We start from the raw sequence: 16,767 nt of genomic DNA, 5'->3' as shown, positions 1-16,767 counted from the left end.
GTCTTCAACATAATGCAGTATTGCTCCCAACTCAGAGTATAAGATCATACTATTTGAAAAGAAAAAAAAAAAAAAAGGAGAGAAAAATCTCATAAATCCTGTGTGTACTAAGCAGTTTACTTCTAGGAAAAAAAATCAAAATTGTATTTTTTGTTTAAATTCTTTTTATTGCTGAACAAATTGATAGTGTTAAGATCATGCTTCCCTTTTAAATCGACCTTTTTATTGATGCAAATATTTAGATGAAATGTAAAATTTTAGTCTTGTTTATATATATTTAAATTTTGTTAGATGTAGGATTCATTCTTTATAATTAAGGTATAATTATAATATTATCCCTTGTTAGCCCTTAGTACTGCATTTTGAATTTTATCCATTCTAATTGATGTGAAGTGGTATTGCATTAAATTTATAGTGAGCATTTCCCTAATAATAATGTCAGGCACTGTTTCATGTGCTTATTTGCCAACTGTTTTTCTTAGGTGAAGTATCTGATCAGGTCTTTAGCCCATTTTTGTTACTTTTTTAACATTGAGTTTTGAAAGTTCCTTTCTATTTTGGAAACAAGTCTTTATGAGATTCATGCTTTGTGACTATCTTCTCTCCGTGTGTGGCTTTTGTGTCTTTCTATAAGCAGGCCTTCCAATTTTCTTGAAATACAATTTGTATTTTATTTATTTTATTTTATTTTATTTTACTTTATCTTAAGTATCCCGCTATTGGTATTAAATTTAAAAGCACTTTGCCTCATCTAAGAGCACAAAGATTGTCTTCTAGAAATTTAGGTCTCTGAGAACTTTTTTTTTTTTTTTTTTTTTTTTTAATGTATGTGTTTTGTGTTTATTCTCTCCATACTTCACCTCCTGGCTATCCGAGCAATGTTGAAGCTATTTATGCCTAACTTTTCCTTCTACTTTCATGGATAGATTCCCCTAAAGATAAAGTGGTTTTGAAATTTATTCTCAAAAAGTGGTGAGTCACACATTTTGTGAGTGATTTTATTGGCTCCCCTAGAACCTAGAATTCCTCAAACCAACCCAAACCGCCAAACTTAAGCTTATTCTTTTAACAAATTAGCAAGAACTAGTTAGGAGAATTCCCATTCTCCTGGATAATTCATCCATCAATGAATCGACACCTTTTTTTATTTTTCTGCCAGTTTCCTGCTCTGCACTCAGTTAGAGATCACTGCCCTTGCTGGGGTCCTTTTGATGGTTTCAGTTGTCATCTTACAAAGTATGCAGAAGAATTTAACTTTCATTTTAAACCATTCTCTCCTTTCAGAAACACTCTCTTACCTTAAATTAAATTTCATGACACCAGCTCCTCCAAACTCTCCTTTTGCTGTTTCACTGGTTTGTGCTTGGAATCTGAATGTCTGGTTTTGTAGCTCCCCAGCCTAGGCTCTCCGTGGCTCTCTGCTCACTCTGTATCCTCTTCCAAGGCAATCTTGGCCACACACATGGCTTCATTTCCAACTAGGCACAGAGACAATTGTCATATTGCTGTTAACAGGATAGGCTGCTTCTGATGGGTAGTCACCATTCTACTGTCCACTCAGAATTTCCACATGGATGTCTTAAATGCTTCCCAACCGGATCATCCAAAATGAATCATTATTTGCCCCCCGCCAGATCTGGTCCTCCCAGAGTGTTCTCTAGTCACTTTTGTCACGCATGCCAGAAACTCTGTATTCACACGGACATTTCTCTCTCTCTCACGTTGCTAATATAAACCAAGCATTCTACATTTTAGCACTCAACAGCCCTCAAATCTGCTTACCAGCCTCCATGTCCACAAACAGAAGAGTTTTTCGTACACAAAGAGAACTCAGCAAACACAAGGACTACAGTTCCCCACGTTAAATGAGTGAATAATCAAGACCAGGATGTAAAGTTTGCTTAAATGGCTAAAGAAAAACTCAGGATGAAATTAGTACGTAAACGTGGCCTTGAACAACGGGTACCACTTTCATGGATGTGGAAAGGAAAGAAGTGATTGGAGGAGAGAGACTGCATTACAAAGCAGGTTACACCTGGGCACAGTGAAAATCGTTTGGTATAGATTCATGTTCAGGAACAGCAGGGAGAGTTGTGTGAAAAATTGCATGTGAATTATGAAGGATTTTAAAACTCCTTCACTGTTGTGAGATTCATGGGCTAAAAGACCAGGTTGTGCATTTCTACCAAATTCTTGAATGATTGCAAGTTTAACTTTTTATTAAATGGTACATGGGAATAGTTAACAGTAGATGGTATCACAGCTCTGCCAAATGAAAAAACTGTCCAGTGCCACAGACTTTCCATCCTTAAGTCCTGTTCTCTCGATACAACCTCTTTCACATCTTAATGGTTGCTCTTGGTAGGTACCTCCATATTCTGGTGCTCTCTCTTGATTTTTTGCATTTAGTTTTTATTTGCTGGCTTGTTTTTATAGAAGATAAGGATCTGGGCAGTATCCCTCTTTTTAACTACCTGCCACTCATTATCCTCTACGTCTCATCTGCACACTTCTTACCCATCCATCTTCTTAAAGGAGCTGCAGTATATCTGAATTTGGGGGAGAGACAGTCATTGTTTATTTTATCATGCACTATACTATTTACTTCTGAGTAACTGTTCTTCTTGTGCAAGTTTTTGGGAATTTTTAGAACTAATAATTACTTATTTGTTTGCTTGTCCCTGCCCTAAATCTTCTATAGACCTTCCAAGATAATTATAAAAGCCCGCTGAAAATTGGTAACAAAACATAGCAGTTAATTTAGGAATTCTCTCTCTCTGGTTTTTTTCTTCTCTCCTTGAGGCCTCCTTCTGCCTGGTTAGTTTCAAGTCCCATGTATAACTCTTCATGTTTTTACAGTATGAGAATGCTAATTTCTTGGATAGTATATCTTTTTCATGGCTTATTCCCTCATTTTGTTGAAGAATCTCATTTTTTAAGTTTTTATTTAAATTCCAGTTAGTTAATATACAGTGTAATATTGGTCTCCAGTGTACAATATAGTGATTCAACACCTCCATATAACATCCAGTGCTCATCACAAGTGGGGGGATTGAGAAGAATCTCAATTTTTAACAGCTTTACTGAAGTATAATTCACATACCATAAAATTTGCTGCCTGTAAATGGATAATGATTTATAGACATACTACAACCATCACAATCTAGTTTTATAGTATCTTTACTACCACACACACACACACAACAAAAACCTTGTGTTAAATCAATCCCAGCTCCCACTCCCAGGTTTAGGCAATCACCAATCTGTGTTCACTTTCTATAGTTTTGCAATTTCCAGAAATTCCTTATAAATGGGCTTATGATGCATAGTCTTTTGTGTCTGGCTCTTTTCACTTTGCATAATATCTTTGAGGTTCATCCATCTATCAATAGTTTATTCCTTTTAACTGCTAAGTAGTATTTATTCCGTTATATAATACAACGCATTTTACTCATGTTTAGCCATTTAATGGATTTGTAATTTTTTTTTCAGTTTTGGGCTATTATGAATAATGTGACTATGAACATTCACATGCAAATCTTTGTATGGACACTTCTCTAGTGGTGGAATTACTGGGCCATATAAGTATATATTTACTTATTTAAGAATCTGTCAGACTAGCTTCCAAAGTGTATATTTTACATTCATATGAACAAATGGGGGGTTGTAATTTCTACTTGTCCTCACCAGTACTTGGTATGTTATTCTTTTGGATTATAGCCAATCGGTTGGGTGTGTGTAATGATAATTTGTAGTTTATTTTGCATAATTTACCTTAATAACTAATGATGTTGAACATTTTTTCCTGTCACTATTAGCCATCTGAATATCATTTTTGGTAGAACATCTATTCAAGTCCTTTGCCTCCCACCTATTTAAACTTGAGTTATCTTTCTTTTCTTTTATTTGGAAGACTTCTTCATATATTCTGGATATAAATTCTTTATCAGATATATGATGTTCAAACATCTTACCTCTATGTTTGATTGTCCTTTAATTTTATTAATGGTATCTTTTGAAGAACAGAGGTTTCCATTTTGATGAAATCCAATCTCGCATTTTTTTTTAATAAATCATGTTTGTTATGTCCTAAGATACTGTAGCCTAATCCAGCTTCACAAACTTGAAACTATCTTTTGTTCGAAAAGGTTTGTAGTTTTAATGCATACCTTGAGGTATGCGATCTATTTTGTATTTGTGACTCTGGTGAAAAGGAAGAGTCTAATTGGTTTTCTTTTCTGGTTTTGGGTTTTTTTGGTTATTGTTTTGTTCTGTTTCTATTTTGGCATATAATTAACTGACTGTTCTAGAACCTTCTATTGAGTAGACTACCCCTTCTGCATTTATTTGCCTTGGCACCTTTATCAAAAATCTTTTTATCATCAGTATTATGTTTTTTTACTTGTTTCTGCTTTCTGTATTCTAATCTATTAGTCTGTTCTTATGCCAGTATCACACTGTCTTGATTACCGCACAGAGTTTGAGACCTGATAATCTGAGTCGTCCAACTTTGTTCTTTTTCTGAATAAAACTAGTTATTCTAGATTCTTTGCACACATTTTAATATCAGCTTCAAATTTCTACAAGAAACTCTCCTAGGACTGCATTGAATTTATAGATCAATGTGGGGAGGATTGTCAACTTAATAATATTCAGTGTTCCAATCTGAGAACATGGTAGGTCTCTTCATTTATATAGATTTCTTTAATTTCTCTTAGCAAACACCATTCAGAGAGAATATGAGTTTCATACTGGAAGATGTTTACAATACACATATCTGACAAAGGACACTTATCCAGAGTACATTAAGAACTCTTACAAATCAATGACAAGACAGCTAACGGAAATGAATAAAAAGCTTTTAATTGGCAGTTTTTAAAAGAGGATAACCCAGTGCCCAAATAACATGAGAGTGCTCAATATCATTAGTCATCAAGGTGTACTACACGTTAAAACCATGAGTGTTATAACAACCCCATTAGAATGGCTAAAATTAAAAACCAAACATTCCTAGTCATTGGCAAAGATATGGAGTCAGGGATTCTTATATATAGCCCTCAGGAGTGCAAATTGATACAATTACTTTGTAAAATGTTTTCCAACATCTATAAGCTATAAATATATACATACCTCATGAACCACCAATTCTATTTATAATTATAGACCTCCCCCCAATTCATAGTACATCCATCAAAAGACATGCTGAGCATAGACTAGATTAATATATTGCAGTAGTTCATACAATGAGAAACAAGACAAGCAGGAAAACCAACTGCTTCAAAGAGACGAATGTCAGAAACCTAAGGTTGAAAAAAAAGATCCAACAGAAAATATTATATGGTCTTGGATACTTGTGTAAAATTTGAAAAAGACTAAAAACTATGATGGTCAAAAACAGAAATGCAGAAATGTAACAAAACGGCAAAATTTGGTAGAGTTATCACTGAGGAGAACAAAGGAAGTTTCTGGAATGTAATAGATGCTCTATATCTTAAATCTGGGTGCAATTACAGATGTGTGTTCAATTTGTAACAATTTATGAAACTGTGTACTTGAATTTTTTCATTTTCTCTGGTGAATATTATTCATTAATTAAGGATTTTTAAAGTATTATTAATATACTTCCAGAATTAAGTAGCATTAACATAAATTGGCCTTTTTAAGCAAAAAATTTACTGAAAAGAAATATTATAATAATCCATTATATTATTTATTTTCAAAATAACTTTATAAAAGAGCATCATTGAAAAAAATGTGCCAAATGATTTTGAAATTAGTTTATTCTTCAAAAGACAAAAAGTAATCAAGGGAAAATAATTTTGAAATGTTTTGAATTTATTTACAGAGGAAGACTATGTCTAAACTGCTGCATTCTCTTCTCCTTATGAAACAAAGGTGTTGAGAAATGCCTATGTAAAAAGAAAAATGATCTTACCCTGGGTGATAAAAAAAAAATGTATATCTCTAAAAATGTTATTGTTACTAAGTCCAACTGCTAGTGATATTTTAGATTCATTTATTTACTCATTCTGATACCTCTAGGGATTTTAGAAAGTAAAATTCATGCAAATTTTAACCTTCTGACATGTTCTTAAGAGGCCCAGTTACTCAGCTGCAGAGTTTCCCAACAGCAACACCAGTGAGTGTTGGCCTGGATAATTCTTTTTTTTTTTTTTTTTTTTTTGGTTGGGGGTCGGGGGGTAGGGAGATGTCTTGTGCATTTTAGAATGGTTGGCAGCATTCTTGGCCTTCACTTAACTAGTACCAGTAGCATCACCCCATAGTTCTGAAAAGTAAAACTGTCTGCAGATGTTGCCAGATAACCCTAGGAAAAAATAATCTCTGGTTTAGAACCTTTGATCTACAATATGTATCTATTGGAATATTACAGTAATAAGTTTTAGTTCCTTGGGATTTTCCTTTTTGTCAGTAAAAACATTCATTATTTTTGGCTCATCTGTCTGATGCTATTTTTGCCATCATACATGGACAAAGTTGGGAATAAATAGTTCTGAAATCATTTTGTCATTCTACAAGGAAGGAAAACCAATTCCATTCAAAAATAAGAAACAAGTGAGTGGTTTTCAGTGTTGAGTGCAAGAAATTAGTGTATATAGAGCTATCTTGGCCATTGTGTGGATTATGCAAATATAACTATCTACTTTGGCATTAAATTGGAAATTTATCTCAACAAGAACAATTGAAAGTGAATAGTTAAACAATTTTCTAAGAGTCTACTTAGGTAATGAAATAAGTATTTCATTTTTAATTTAATTCATAGATGTCGTAAACTAAGAAAGTGACTTTTTTGTAAACACAATTTATGCTACCAATAATAGACATAAAAAGATTCCATTCTTTATTATGGCCTTATATTAAAAGTTTACAATAAAACCTTTTGGGGGATTAGGCAAAAAATTGAATCTTAAAACTTCCAATAAAATACTTCCATTTTTAAACTGAAATGTAAGTGTCTGCATTCAGGGCTTACCTATCTGTGTCACACCAGGCTGATGTAGACATGGGTGATGGGGAACCTGTGGGAAAAAGAACCTGACTATGACACCTTCACTGAGACATTAGGTAAAATGATTTGCTAAGGTCATAGAAAACAGGTACAAGTTTCTATTCCTTAGAAGGATATCATTTGGTCTTACATATTTATTTATGACTCTCTACTAAAGGGTGATTTTAAAAATGAATTCTACAACTATGTCTTGGATGATTTTTCAAATCCCAAATCCTCTACATTCTATCACCTTGCCCAGATTTTGCTTTAAAAAGGTATTTTCATTAATCAAAATATACTTTTAAAATTTAGAAATTTGCCTAGCATGGGCAGTTATCTGAAGGAAACAGAACAAACCACCACAGTTCACCTATCATACAACTGCCACCGCTAAGTAAGTAGGACTGAATAAGCAGGTTCTGCTGCTGTGTTAGGGGAAGAATAATTTCAGCAACTACTTATTCTAATGATTGGATCTGACCCAAATATTTTCTAAAGAAGAAAGAAAGAAAACCCAATGGCAGTATAGAGTTATTGATCTTGAAAATTGCCTTATAATAGATTGATCCCTACTGATAATTTGGTTTCTTATGATAAAAGAATGATGTATAAAGATGAATAAGATGAAAAATATTTTCTTTTAAGCTTTTTAGTAAATTTCTTATAACTGATAATTTGACCGAATAGTTTTCTTTTTGCTTTATCAATGAAATTGTCCATGAAAATGTTCACTTTTCAAATATAAAATATTACTTGAGCCAGACTTTTAAAGATAGCATATACACAGTTTAAGAAAAAAATATAAACATCCCTTATTTTCCAGTTTAAACAAATTATTTACCTCCTCTCTCCCAAAAATATATATATATTGGACAACTAAAAAGATTTGCCCATGACATCTTTGGCCACTTCATGAAAATACAGTAGTGTGTTCAAACCTATCTTTGATAGACCCTTGCCCACTCTTTCAATTCTGATTTTACTATTTGATAACAGTATATGCTTTTATGTGAAAGAAAATTTTCCATAATTAAAGTATATGCATTTCCACATGAATTTTCAATTTTATAAAATTATCAGATGAGTGCCAAGTCTATATATAGCATAGCAATTAATTTAAGATTGTTGTTTGAAGAGATTATTGACATTGGATTTGTAGGGAGTTTTTAATATATTTATTTATTCATGAGAGGCACAGACTAAAGCAGAGACATAGTCACAGGGGGAAGCAAGTTCCCTGTGGAGAGCCTGATTCAGGATTAGATCCCAGGATCATGACCTGAGCCAAAGGCAGACACTCAACCACTGAGCCACTTAGGTGCCTCTGTAGGGTTATTTTAAAAACCTAACTTTCACTCATGGCAAATGCCAGCCCATTACTAATACTAATCCTAGATGACTTCCTACTTACCATTGACTCTCTAGGTATCACAGTTTAGGGCAGGAGGGACAACCTGTGGGGACTCGTGATTTTTCCCTAGCAGGCATCTGAACAGCCCCTTCTACTCAACAGAGAGAAGTAAGAGGAAATCGAGGTTTTGCAAGCTATGTGTTTAAAATGTAAAATGATTAGGAATCATAGTCAGTGACCTCAAGTGTTCACTTTATGTTATGATTCTTCATAATTAGGGGAATTACAGATTGCAGGTGAATCCCCAAAGTTCTTTCTCATCATGTAACTTCTGGAATCGTCATTCTCCTGTTAGAGTAATAAGAGAATGTGTTCTAGGTACATGAATTATCAAGGAAGGAGTTTGTTCCTGATTATAGCTCCCTGCCTTTGACATTGCACACCCAACTTGGACTTCCATTGCACCTCAAAATCCTCACTGAATGTCACATAGGTTGCTGTTTGCAAATACGTACATGCTGAATGTTAAATAAGAGTCATCACTCGGGCAGCCCCGGTGGCGCAGCGGTTTAGTGCTGCCTGCAGCCCGGGGCGTGATCCTGGAGACCCTGGATCAAGTCCCACGTCGGGCTCTCTGCATGGAGCCTGCTTCTCCCTCTGCCTGTGTCTCTGCCTCTCATTCTCTCTCTGTGTCTCTATGAATAAATAAATAAAATATTTAAAAAAATATTTTAAAAAAAGTCATCACTGGAACCTCCTAAGGGATCCCTCCAAAGTACAGTACAGAATTAAATTCATTTTTAGATTACTTGAGGCTTTTTATTACATTTGAATATCCATTTTTAAGACACTTTCTATTGTAAGATGTACCATCCTTTTGGAAAATAAAAGGAATATATCAACATTTAAGCAAATGACTTCAACATGCTTCAAATTGGTAAATTTGAAGACTCAAGAAACATTTAGAGTGGACTTCTGGTATGATGTTAAACAGTCAACAAAATCAAAAGGCAGCCTACAAAATGGGAGAAGATATTTGCAAATGGCATATCAGAAAAGGTCTAGTATCCAGGGTCTAAAAAGAACTTATCAAACTCAATACCCAAAAAACAAATAACCCAGTCAAAAATGAGTAGAAGAAATGAACAGACATTTCTCCAAAGAAGAAGTATAAATGGCCAACAGACATGAAAAATTGTTACACATCACTTGGCATCAGGGAAATACAAATCAAAACTAAAATGAGATATCACCTCACACCAGTCAGAATGGCTATAATTAACAGGACAGGAAACAGCAAACGTTGGTGAGGATGCAGAGAAAGGAGAACCCTCTTACACTGTTGGCGGGAACTCAAGTTGGTGCAGCCACTGTGGAAAACAGTATGGAGGCTCCTCAAATAATTAAAATAAAAACACCATATAATCCAGTAATTCTTTTACTTTACCCAAAGAAAATGAAAACACTAATTTGAAAAGCTATAGGCACCCTTATGTTTCTTGCAGCATTATTTCCAATAGCTAAGATACAGATGTAACTCAAGTGTCCATCAATAGATAAGTGGATAAAGAAGATGTAGTGTGTGCATATATTGGTGCGTGTGTACATACACACATCCACACAGACATACACACAATGGAATATTCCTCAACCATTAAAAAGAATGAAATCTTGCCATTTGCAACAACATGGGTGGACCTAGAGGGTGTTGTGCTGCATGCAGTAAGTCAGAGAAAGACAAATACCATATGATTTCACATGTATGGAAATGTGGAATCTAAAAACCAAAACAAAGAGACCCTTAAATACAGAGAGGAAGCTGGTAGTTGCCAGAGGGGAGGTGGGTGCACAGATGGTTGAAATAGAAATGGGGATTAAGAGGTACAAACTTTCAGTTATGAAATAAGTAAGTCATGGAGATAGAAACTATAGTGTAGGGAATATAGTCAGTAATATTACAACAACATTGTACAGTGGCAGATGGTGACTAGATTTATTGTGGTGACCACTGAGAAATGTATAGAATTGTTGAATCAATATGTTGTACACCTGAAACCAGTATAACATTGGGAGTTAATTATATTGCAATTAAAAAAAAAAAAAAGCTTAAAGAAGGGAGCTTTCATGTGGATACCAATTCTACTTGAAAGACTTGAATGTGTCCCTGGGTCAGAACTCATTCTAGGTTACTCGGACCCCCTTCTAATTCCTCATAAGTAGAGTATGAATGTGAACGAGCCATGGTTAACTGGTAATATCTATCCTTAAGATTTGAATCTTCTCTGGATTCACTCAATAGCTCTAACACTTAGCTGACAATGCTGATTTCCTAGGTTGCTGCTCATTTAGAACAAAAATGCAGAAGATGGATTCAAAGAAATATGGTCCCAGAACTGGTACAATACTGAGAGTTACAGTTTAAGACTGAGTAAAAAATTTCAATTTATCTAAAAAACAGTCTCTGTACTGTGTGTTTGCTCTCTAAAGATGTTATAATGACAAGTCATTCCACCCTTCCCTGTAAGGGAAGATTATGTAAGATTTATAACTTACTTCTTTATCAAGTGTCTGTTTGGATCAACACAAAGATTCTAAGAAAGATAATAGGATTCCCATTTTACAGAGTGAAGTGAGACTCAAAGAAATGAAATCTAATTTTACTCAATTAAATAAGGACTTTGGCCACGATGGAAATCTGGTCTTTCGATACTAAAGCTTCTTTTTCTTCCACAGCTATAATAAGTAAAGTCTAATGGGAATAAGTAAATTAATTGCTCAGTATCAAGCTAATTTAATACCATTTTGTCTATGATAGCTTCTGCTTTTGCCAGTAGTTGCTATAAATTAAGTAATATGTCAAAGGCATGTTCTATAGAGACGTAAGAAGAGTAAAGCAAATGAAGGCTGAAATAAGGGCCAATATACTCAGAGATGATTACTTTTACATTTTCATTCTGATAGCAAAGATTATATATGTGCATTATTTAAAATTTAAAGTACAGGGGCGCCTGGTGACTCAATGGGTTAAGTGCCTGACTTCAGGTCAGGTCATGATCTCAGGGTCCTGAAATCAAGCCCTGAATTGGGCTCCCTGCTCAGTGGGGAGTTTGCTTCTCCCTCTCCCCCTGACCCTTGCCCCACTCGTGCGTGTGTTGTCTCTCTCTCTCTTTCAAATAAATAAAATCTTTCTTAAAATATAAAATTTAGGATACAAAAATGTGTAAAGAAGGACATAATAATTACCTTAATTCTGCACTTTGGAGAAGATACATATACATGGATAGATACATGTTGTTTTGCTGCCTTTTACTCTTTATACACAAATGCATTCATACAAGCTATATGTGAATTTGGTTTAGTGAAAAAATATGCTACATACATAAACATCGTGTGTGCTGTGTCTAAATTGTATACTTCTTCATAAAATATTTATGAACCTCTTTATATATCTCATTTATACATCTGATTCCTACATTTATGTTTATACTGTATGTTATTTGTTCTTTATTATTGTTTGTATAGATTGCTTTTTAAAGTCATTATGACAGCCCCATGATGAATTTGTACATGTATCTGGCATAATTATATTCTCACTTCTGTTGGATGGAAAATTTATTCCAAAGTGAATTTGCTGTCTAAAATGGAGTCTGTTTTTAAGTCTCCAGTTTGAAATAACACACTTGCCTTAAATAGCTTCACAAATTTATATTCCCACCAGGATTGAGAAAAATTGTGGTTCCCTTCACTTTTACCATCACCAAATACATACTAATATATTTATTCTCCGTGAATATTCAGTTTAAGATCTTTGTTCAAAAAAAAAAGATCTTTGTTCATTTTTCTATTGAAAAATGTTTATTTTTTATCATGTTCATGTGTTATTTTAAGAATATGAGTCCTTTTCCATCTGTCATGTTTCTTGCAAATAATTTTCCTACTTTATAGTCTTTTAGTTTATAGTATTTTCTACCAGTATAGTATTTTCTATAGTAAACTACCAGATAGTTTACATTTTGTCTTTATATTCACCTCCAGAAAAGCCTTTTTGACCCTAAAAGTATAAATATGACTTGTATTTTCTATTCCTGTGTTGTAGTTTAGCTTTGGCACTTTTTATTCCCCATTTTTTATATTGCATTTTTTTCTATTGTGAATTGTATGCTTGTATTTTTCTATTTATCTACTGAGCAACAGTGTTTTCTTTTTTATTTTATTTATTTATTCATGAGAGACACAGAGACAGAGGCAGAGACATAGGCAGAGAGAGAAGCAGGCTCCCTGCAGGAAGCCCGATGTAGAACTTGATCCCAGAACTCCAGGATCATGACCTGAGCTAAAGGCAGATGCTCAACCACTGAGCCACCCAGGTGCCTCTACCAATGAACTTTTGTAGGCTTTCGCTCCAGTTGCAGTCCTTTTAGATTCTGAGACATTTTTGATTCTTGAATTTTATGTCATATATGAGGTTTTCCTGTGACAAATATTTCATAAGCAGTTGGGAAACTGTGTGAGGATATGTTGTCACTTTCATTTAAGCATCTCCATCCTCACCTGCCATCTATTCGAAGGAGTTCTATTTTATATAACTGTATGGCATATCAAGAATCACCCCACTTATTCTAGAGGGTAATTGGTTAATATCAATATTTTCAGAACACAGACCTAAAGATACTAAGGTATATGGCCCACTGACACAATAAATGAAGGAAAAGGAGGTCCTAAAATTAATAGCCAATTATATTATCCAAAAAAAGGAACACTTTTTATAATCTATCAGGCTCTAGAATCATAAAAAAAAATATTTCTCAAAGTACAAACAGCACCTACCACAGAATAACTTTGATTATTCAAAATCATGGTGAAAAGACTAAGTTAAATAGTATCTTGACTTTTAAAGCAAATATGTTAATTTTGTACATCAAAATTAGAAAAAAGAAAACTATAACTTGTTAGAATGTAGACTGTTCATCTCTGCCCAAGACCCCCAGGTAGGGGGTGGTTACTTCATTCAAATTCACCTTGTATATAAAGCTAAACAATGTCCCATTTTCCCTTAATTTCAAAGTATAATTTAGAAAACTATTTTTTGTAACTACGGTAACTGCCAGACTATAACTTGGGATGTTCTACTTAATTGCACACACTAATATAGACAGGTATTTATGAGCAGAATTAATATTCTCTGAAGCGTTTCATGTCTTTTTCATACCAAAATAAATCTTGGCAATCAAAGATTTTGGAAATACTTAGAGGTTCTGCCAAAATATAAACCTAACTGTGATATTGTTGTTGAAATCCCATTCTTCGTGGAATTATTTACTCTAAAATACCTTCTAAAAAGCTAAGATTCCTAAGTTCAAGCATCTTGCTTAATTATGTTTATTGATGCTGATAACTAAAAGTGAAGCAAAGTGTTAGAATGGACTTCAGTTTATACATACTGAAGGCTAATACAAGCTTAAATACACTTTCAAACTGAAAAATTTGCCAATTATGCAAAACTATAAATCAAAGAAGCTACTTTAGAAATTACGTTTAAAATTATGTCTTTCCAATTTTTTGTCTTAAAGACCAAATATAGGGCAGCCCGGGTGACTCAGCGGTTTAGCACCGCCTTCAGCCCAGGGCGTGATCCTGGAGACCTGGGATCGAGTCCCACGTCGGGCTCCCTGCATGGAGCCTGCTTCTCCCTCTGCCTGTGTCTCTGCCTCTCTCTCTCTCTCTCTCTCTCTCTCTCTCTCTCTGTCTCTCATGAATGAATAAATAAAATACTTTAAAAAAAGACCAAATATATACTTTACGACTTTGGTTGTGGGCACTGAACTTCATTTTGAATCATGGTATTGAATCAAATTAAAATATGAATATGATTTTTCCAAGTTAGTAATTCGTGGATAATTAATAATATTTTAATCAGGATTTGGCATATATAACAGTAAATCTTTTTAGTACGTTTGTTTTCAAATCCCTTAATCTGATAAATGATTGATCTTGCATGTTTCTTCGATAGGCGTATGCAGGCAAAGATTTGGAGGAACAGTTGCGATCAGCGTCCAGTGTAGATGAACTCATGACCGTACTCTACCCAGAATATTGGAAAATGTACAAGTGTCAGTTAAGGAAAGGCGGCTGGCAGCGTAATAAAGAACAGCCCAACATCAGTGCAAGAACAGAAGAGACTATAAAATTTGCTGCAGCACATTATAATGCAGAGATCTTGAAAAGTAAGTATGGAAAAGAAAATATGTGATAAGCTTCATATAGTAACCCAGTGAAGGCTGCCAGCCTGGTTTTTTTTTTTGTTGTTGTTGTTGTTGTTGTTTTCATCTGTTAAATTTCAGCATTTGTAACACTAAATCCCTTTAGGGCCCAAAGCAAACAAAGTAGGAATAAAGATTCTCAAAATATAGCATTTTATAACTTCACTGTGAGTGGTTAAGAGGATTTCTCGAAATACAAAGATAGAAAGGTACAGCTCTACCAACACATTTTTTTAAAAACTTAAGGCGATATCCCACTGCAAAACTTTAAAAACCTGAAGACATATTTCCCACACTGTGTCAGTTCAACCACTTCAGCATTCTATATCTTACAAAATAATTGCACATACATTTTTTTATTTGGATTCAGAAATGCTTAATTCCTAAATCACCCAAATCATCTTTTCAGAGACTTCTTAATGCCATGTTGTTTCGCAGGTAACTGGCTTGGGAGCTGGACTTTTGGAAAGCTACTATAAGATCTAGGAGAAAATGTCACAGAAAATTACAATGCTGAATAAAATGGCATAGTATAAATTGGTGAACTACTTTTTAAAAATAACTCCCTTCAGTTGTTAGATTATTAATCACTATCAAGGTTCAAGATACAAATTATTTTGAAAACAAGTGCAGGCAAAATCTGCGGTTTATATCCTTTTTTCCTAAAAATTTTACTTGAGGGAAAAGATGAAAAAAAAAGAAGCTAAAACATTTAAGAAGTACATCATCTAAAATGTAATCTTTAAAGAGTCCACAGTGCTGGAGAGCTAAACCCCTCAGTCACTGGAAACAGAATTCCAGGAGAGAACATAAAAGGAAGAGGATAATTGGACTTTCCTGGAGACACGTAGGTCAGGATCCATGTCCCAGCTGATGAAAAATACCCTTACATTTCAAGTGACATTACCTAAAGCTGCCAGATAGCCTGCCTGAAAGTGATCTTTGAATTCAGTCCAAACCCATAGCAATTTCCTCATTTACATTTCAGTTTAAAAAGAAAAATTAAATCGTGTTGTTTGTCTTTGCTCAGAGACCACAACAATAGTACGTACTGTAGCAAATGAGCGTGACTGTCTCTGCAGGTCCTGCAAACAGCTATCTGTTAAAATTTCATTTTCTTAAGCAAAGAAAACCACACAGAGGTGGACTGTAATAAAAGCTTTGGTATTTTAAGAAAGCATAATCCTGATTTAGCTTGGCACATGGCTACAGAAATTCGTTTTTAAAGAAAATATCCTTTGCTGCTCTATTAAATATTAAATAAATATTATATCTCATTCCAATTCACAGGGCAATTTAGGATCCTGTCAACGATTTCTCTTTTAACATTATGGGTTGTACTTAAATCTGAAAACCTGAAATCAAATGTGACTTCCAACTACTGTGGGCTTTTCTGCCTTGGTGGCTTCTGTGTAACTTACGGCTTCCCTATGACTCGACAGGTATTGATAATGAGTGGAGAAAAACTCAGTGCATACCACGTGAGGTGTGTATAGATGTGGGGAAGGAGTTTGGAGCAGCAACAAACACCTTCTTTAAACCTCCATGTGTGTCCGTCTACAGATGTGGTGGCTGCTGTAACAGCGAGGGCCTACAGTGTATGAACACCAGCACAAGCCACCTCAGCAAGACGGTAGGTGCCCTGCTCTGGCTCTGGCTTGAGCCCGCTCGGTCACTGGCCCCAGTGCCTGGCCCCTGCTCTGGTCCCTCTGCAGTAACGCCCCGTGGTTCTGAGCTGCTTAGACTGTCCTTTGGGGGATGAAGCTAATTTCCCAGTACTCTGTAACGTGGAGGATGTCATCTCCCAAAGACAGCAACTGATGCTTTATGAACTCTGTTCCTAGTAGTGGTGTCAAAGCCAAGGGAAGCCGGTAATAAATAGTATGAATGTGTGTCTGTGTGTGAGATCTAAACATTTACATTTGGCGATCAATTACTTTTAAATGGTTAAGTCTTCTGATTCCAGAGAGATGATCCAAATCACAGATTCAAAATGTATAATGCAATGTGTGTGTTCTGCGAAACAGTGGTGTAGTATTGAAATAAGCCAACAGTGCTCTGAACGTATCCATTGTGTCCATGTAGAAAGCAAAGAAAATATTCCAACGCTAAATCCCAGGACTTTACCTCTAAAGTCCCATCACATT

The 16,767-nt window shown here is 34.7% G+C and overlaps 1 protein-coding gene across 1 annotated transcript in view; it reads left to right on the top strand.

Annotated features, from left to right (window-relative positions):
- VEGFC (vascular endothelial growth factor C) overlaps positions 1-16,767 on the top strand; it is a 104,144-nt gene that overhangs the window by 53,790 nt on the left and 33,587 nt on the right. Inside the window, exons 2-3 of the mRNA XM_072775878.1 lie at positions 14,371-14,584; positions 16,063-16,253. Of these exons, the coding sequence (XP_072631979.1) occupies positions 14,371-14,584; positions 16,063-16,253 (405 nt within the window). The remainder of the gene's footprint in view (positions 1-14,370; positions 14,585-16,062; positions 16,254-16,767) is intronic.

The sequence above is a fragment of the Canis lupus genome, chromosome 15 (assembly GCF_048164855.1).
Source record: "Canis lupus baileyi chromosome 15, mCanLup2.hap1, whole genome shotgun sequence".
Classification (NCBI taxonomy): Eukaryota; Metazoa; Chordata; class Mammalia; order Carnivora; family Canidae; genus Canis; species Canis lupus.
This window is presented reverse-complemented; position numbering and strand designations above follow the sequence as displayed.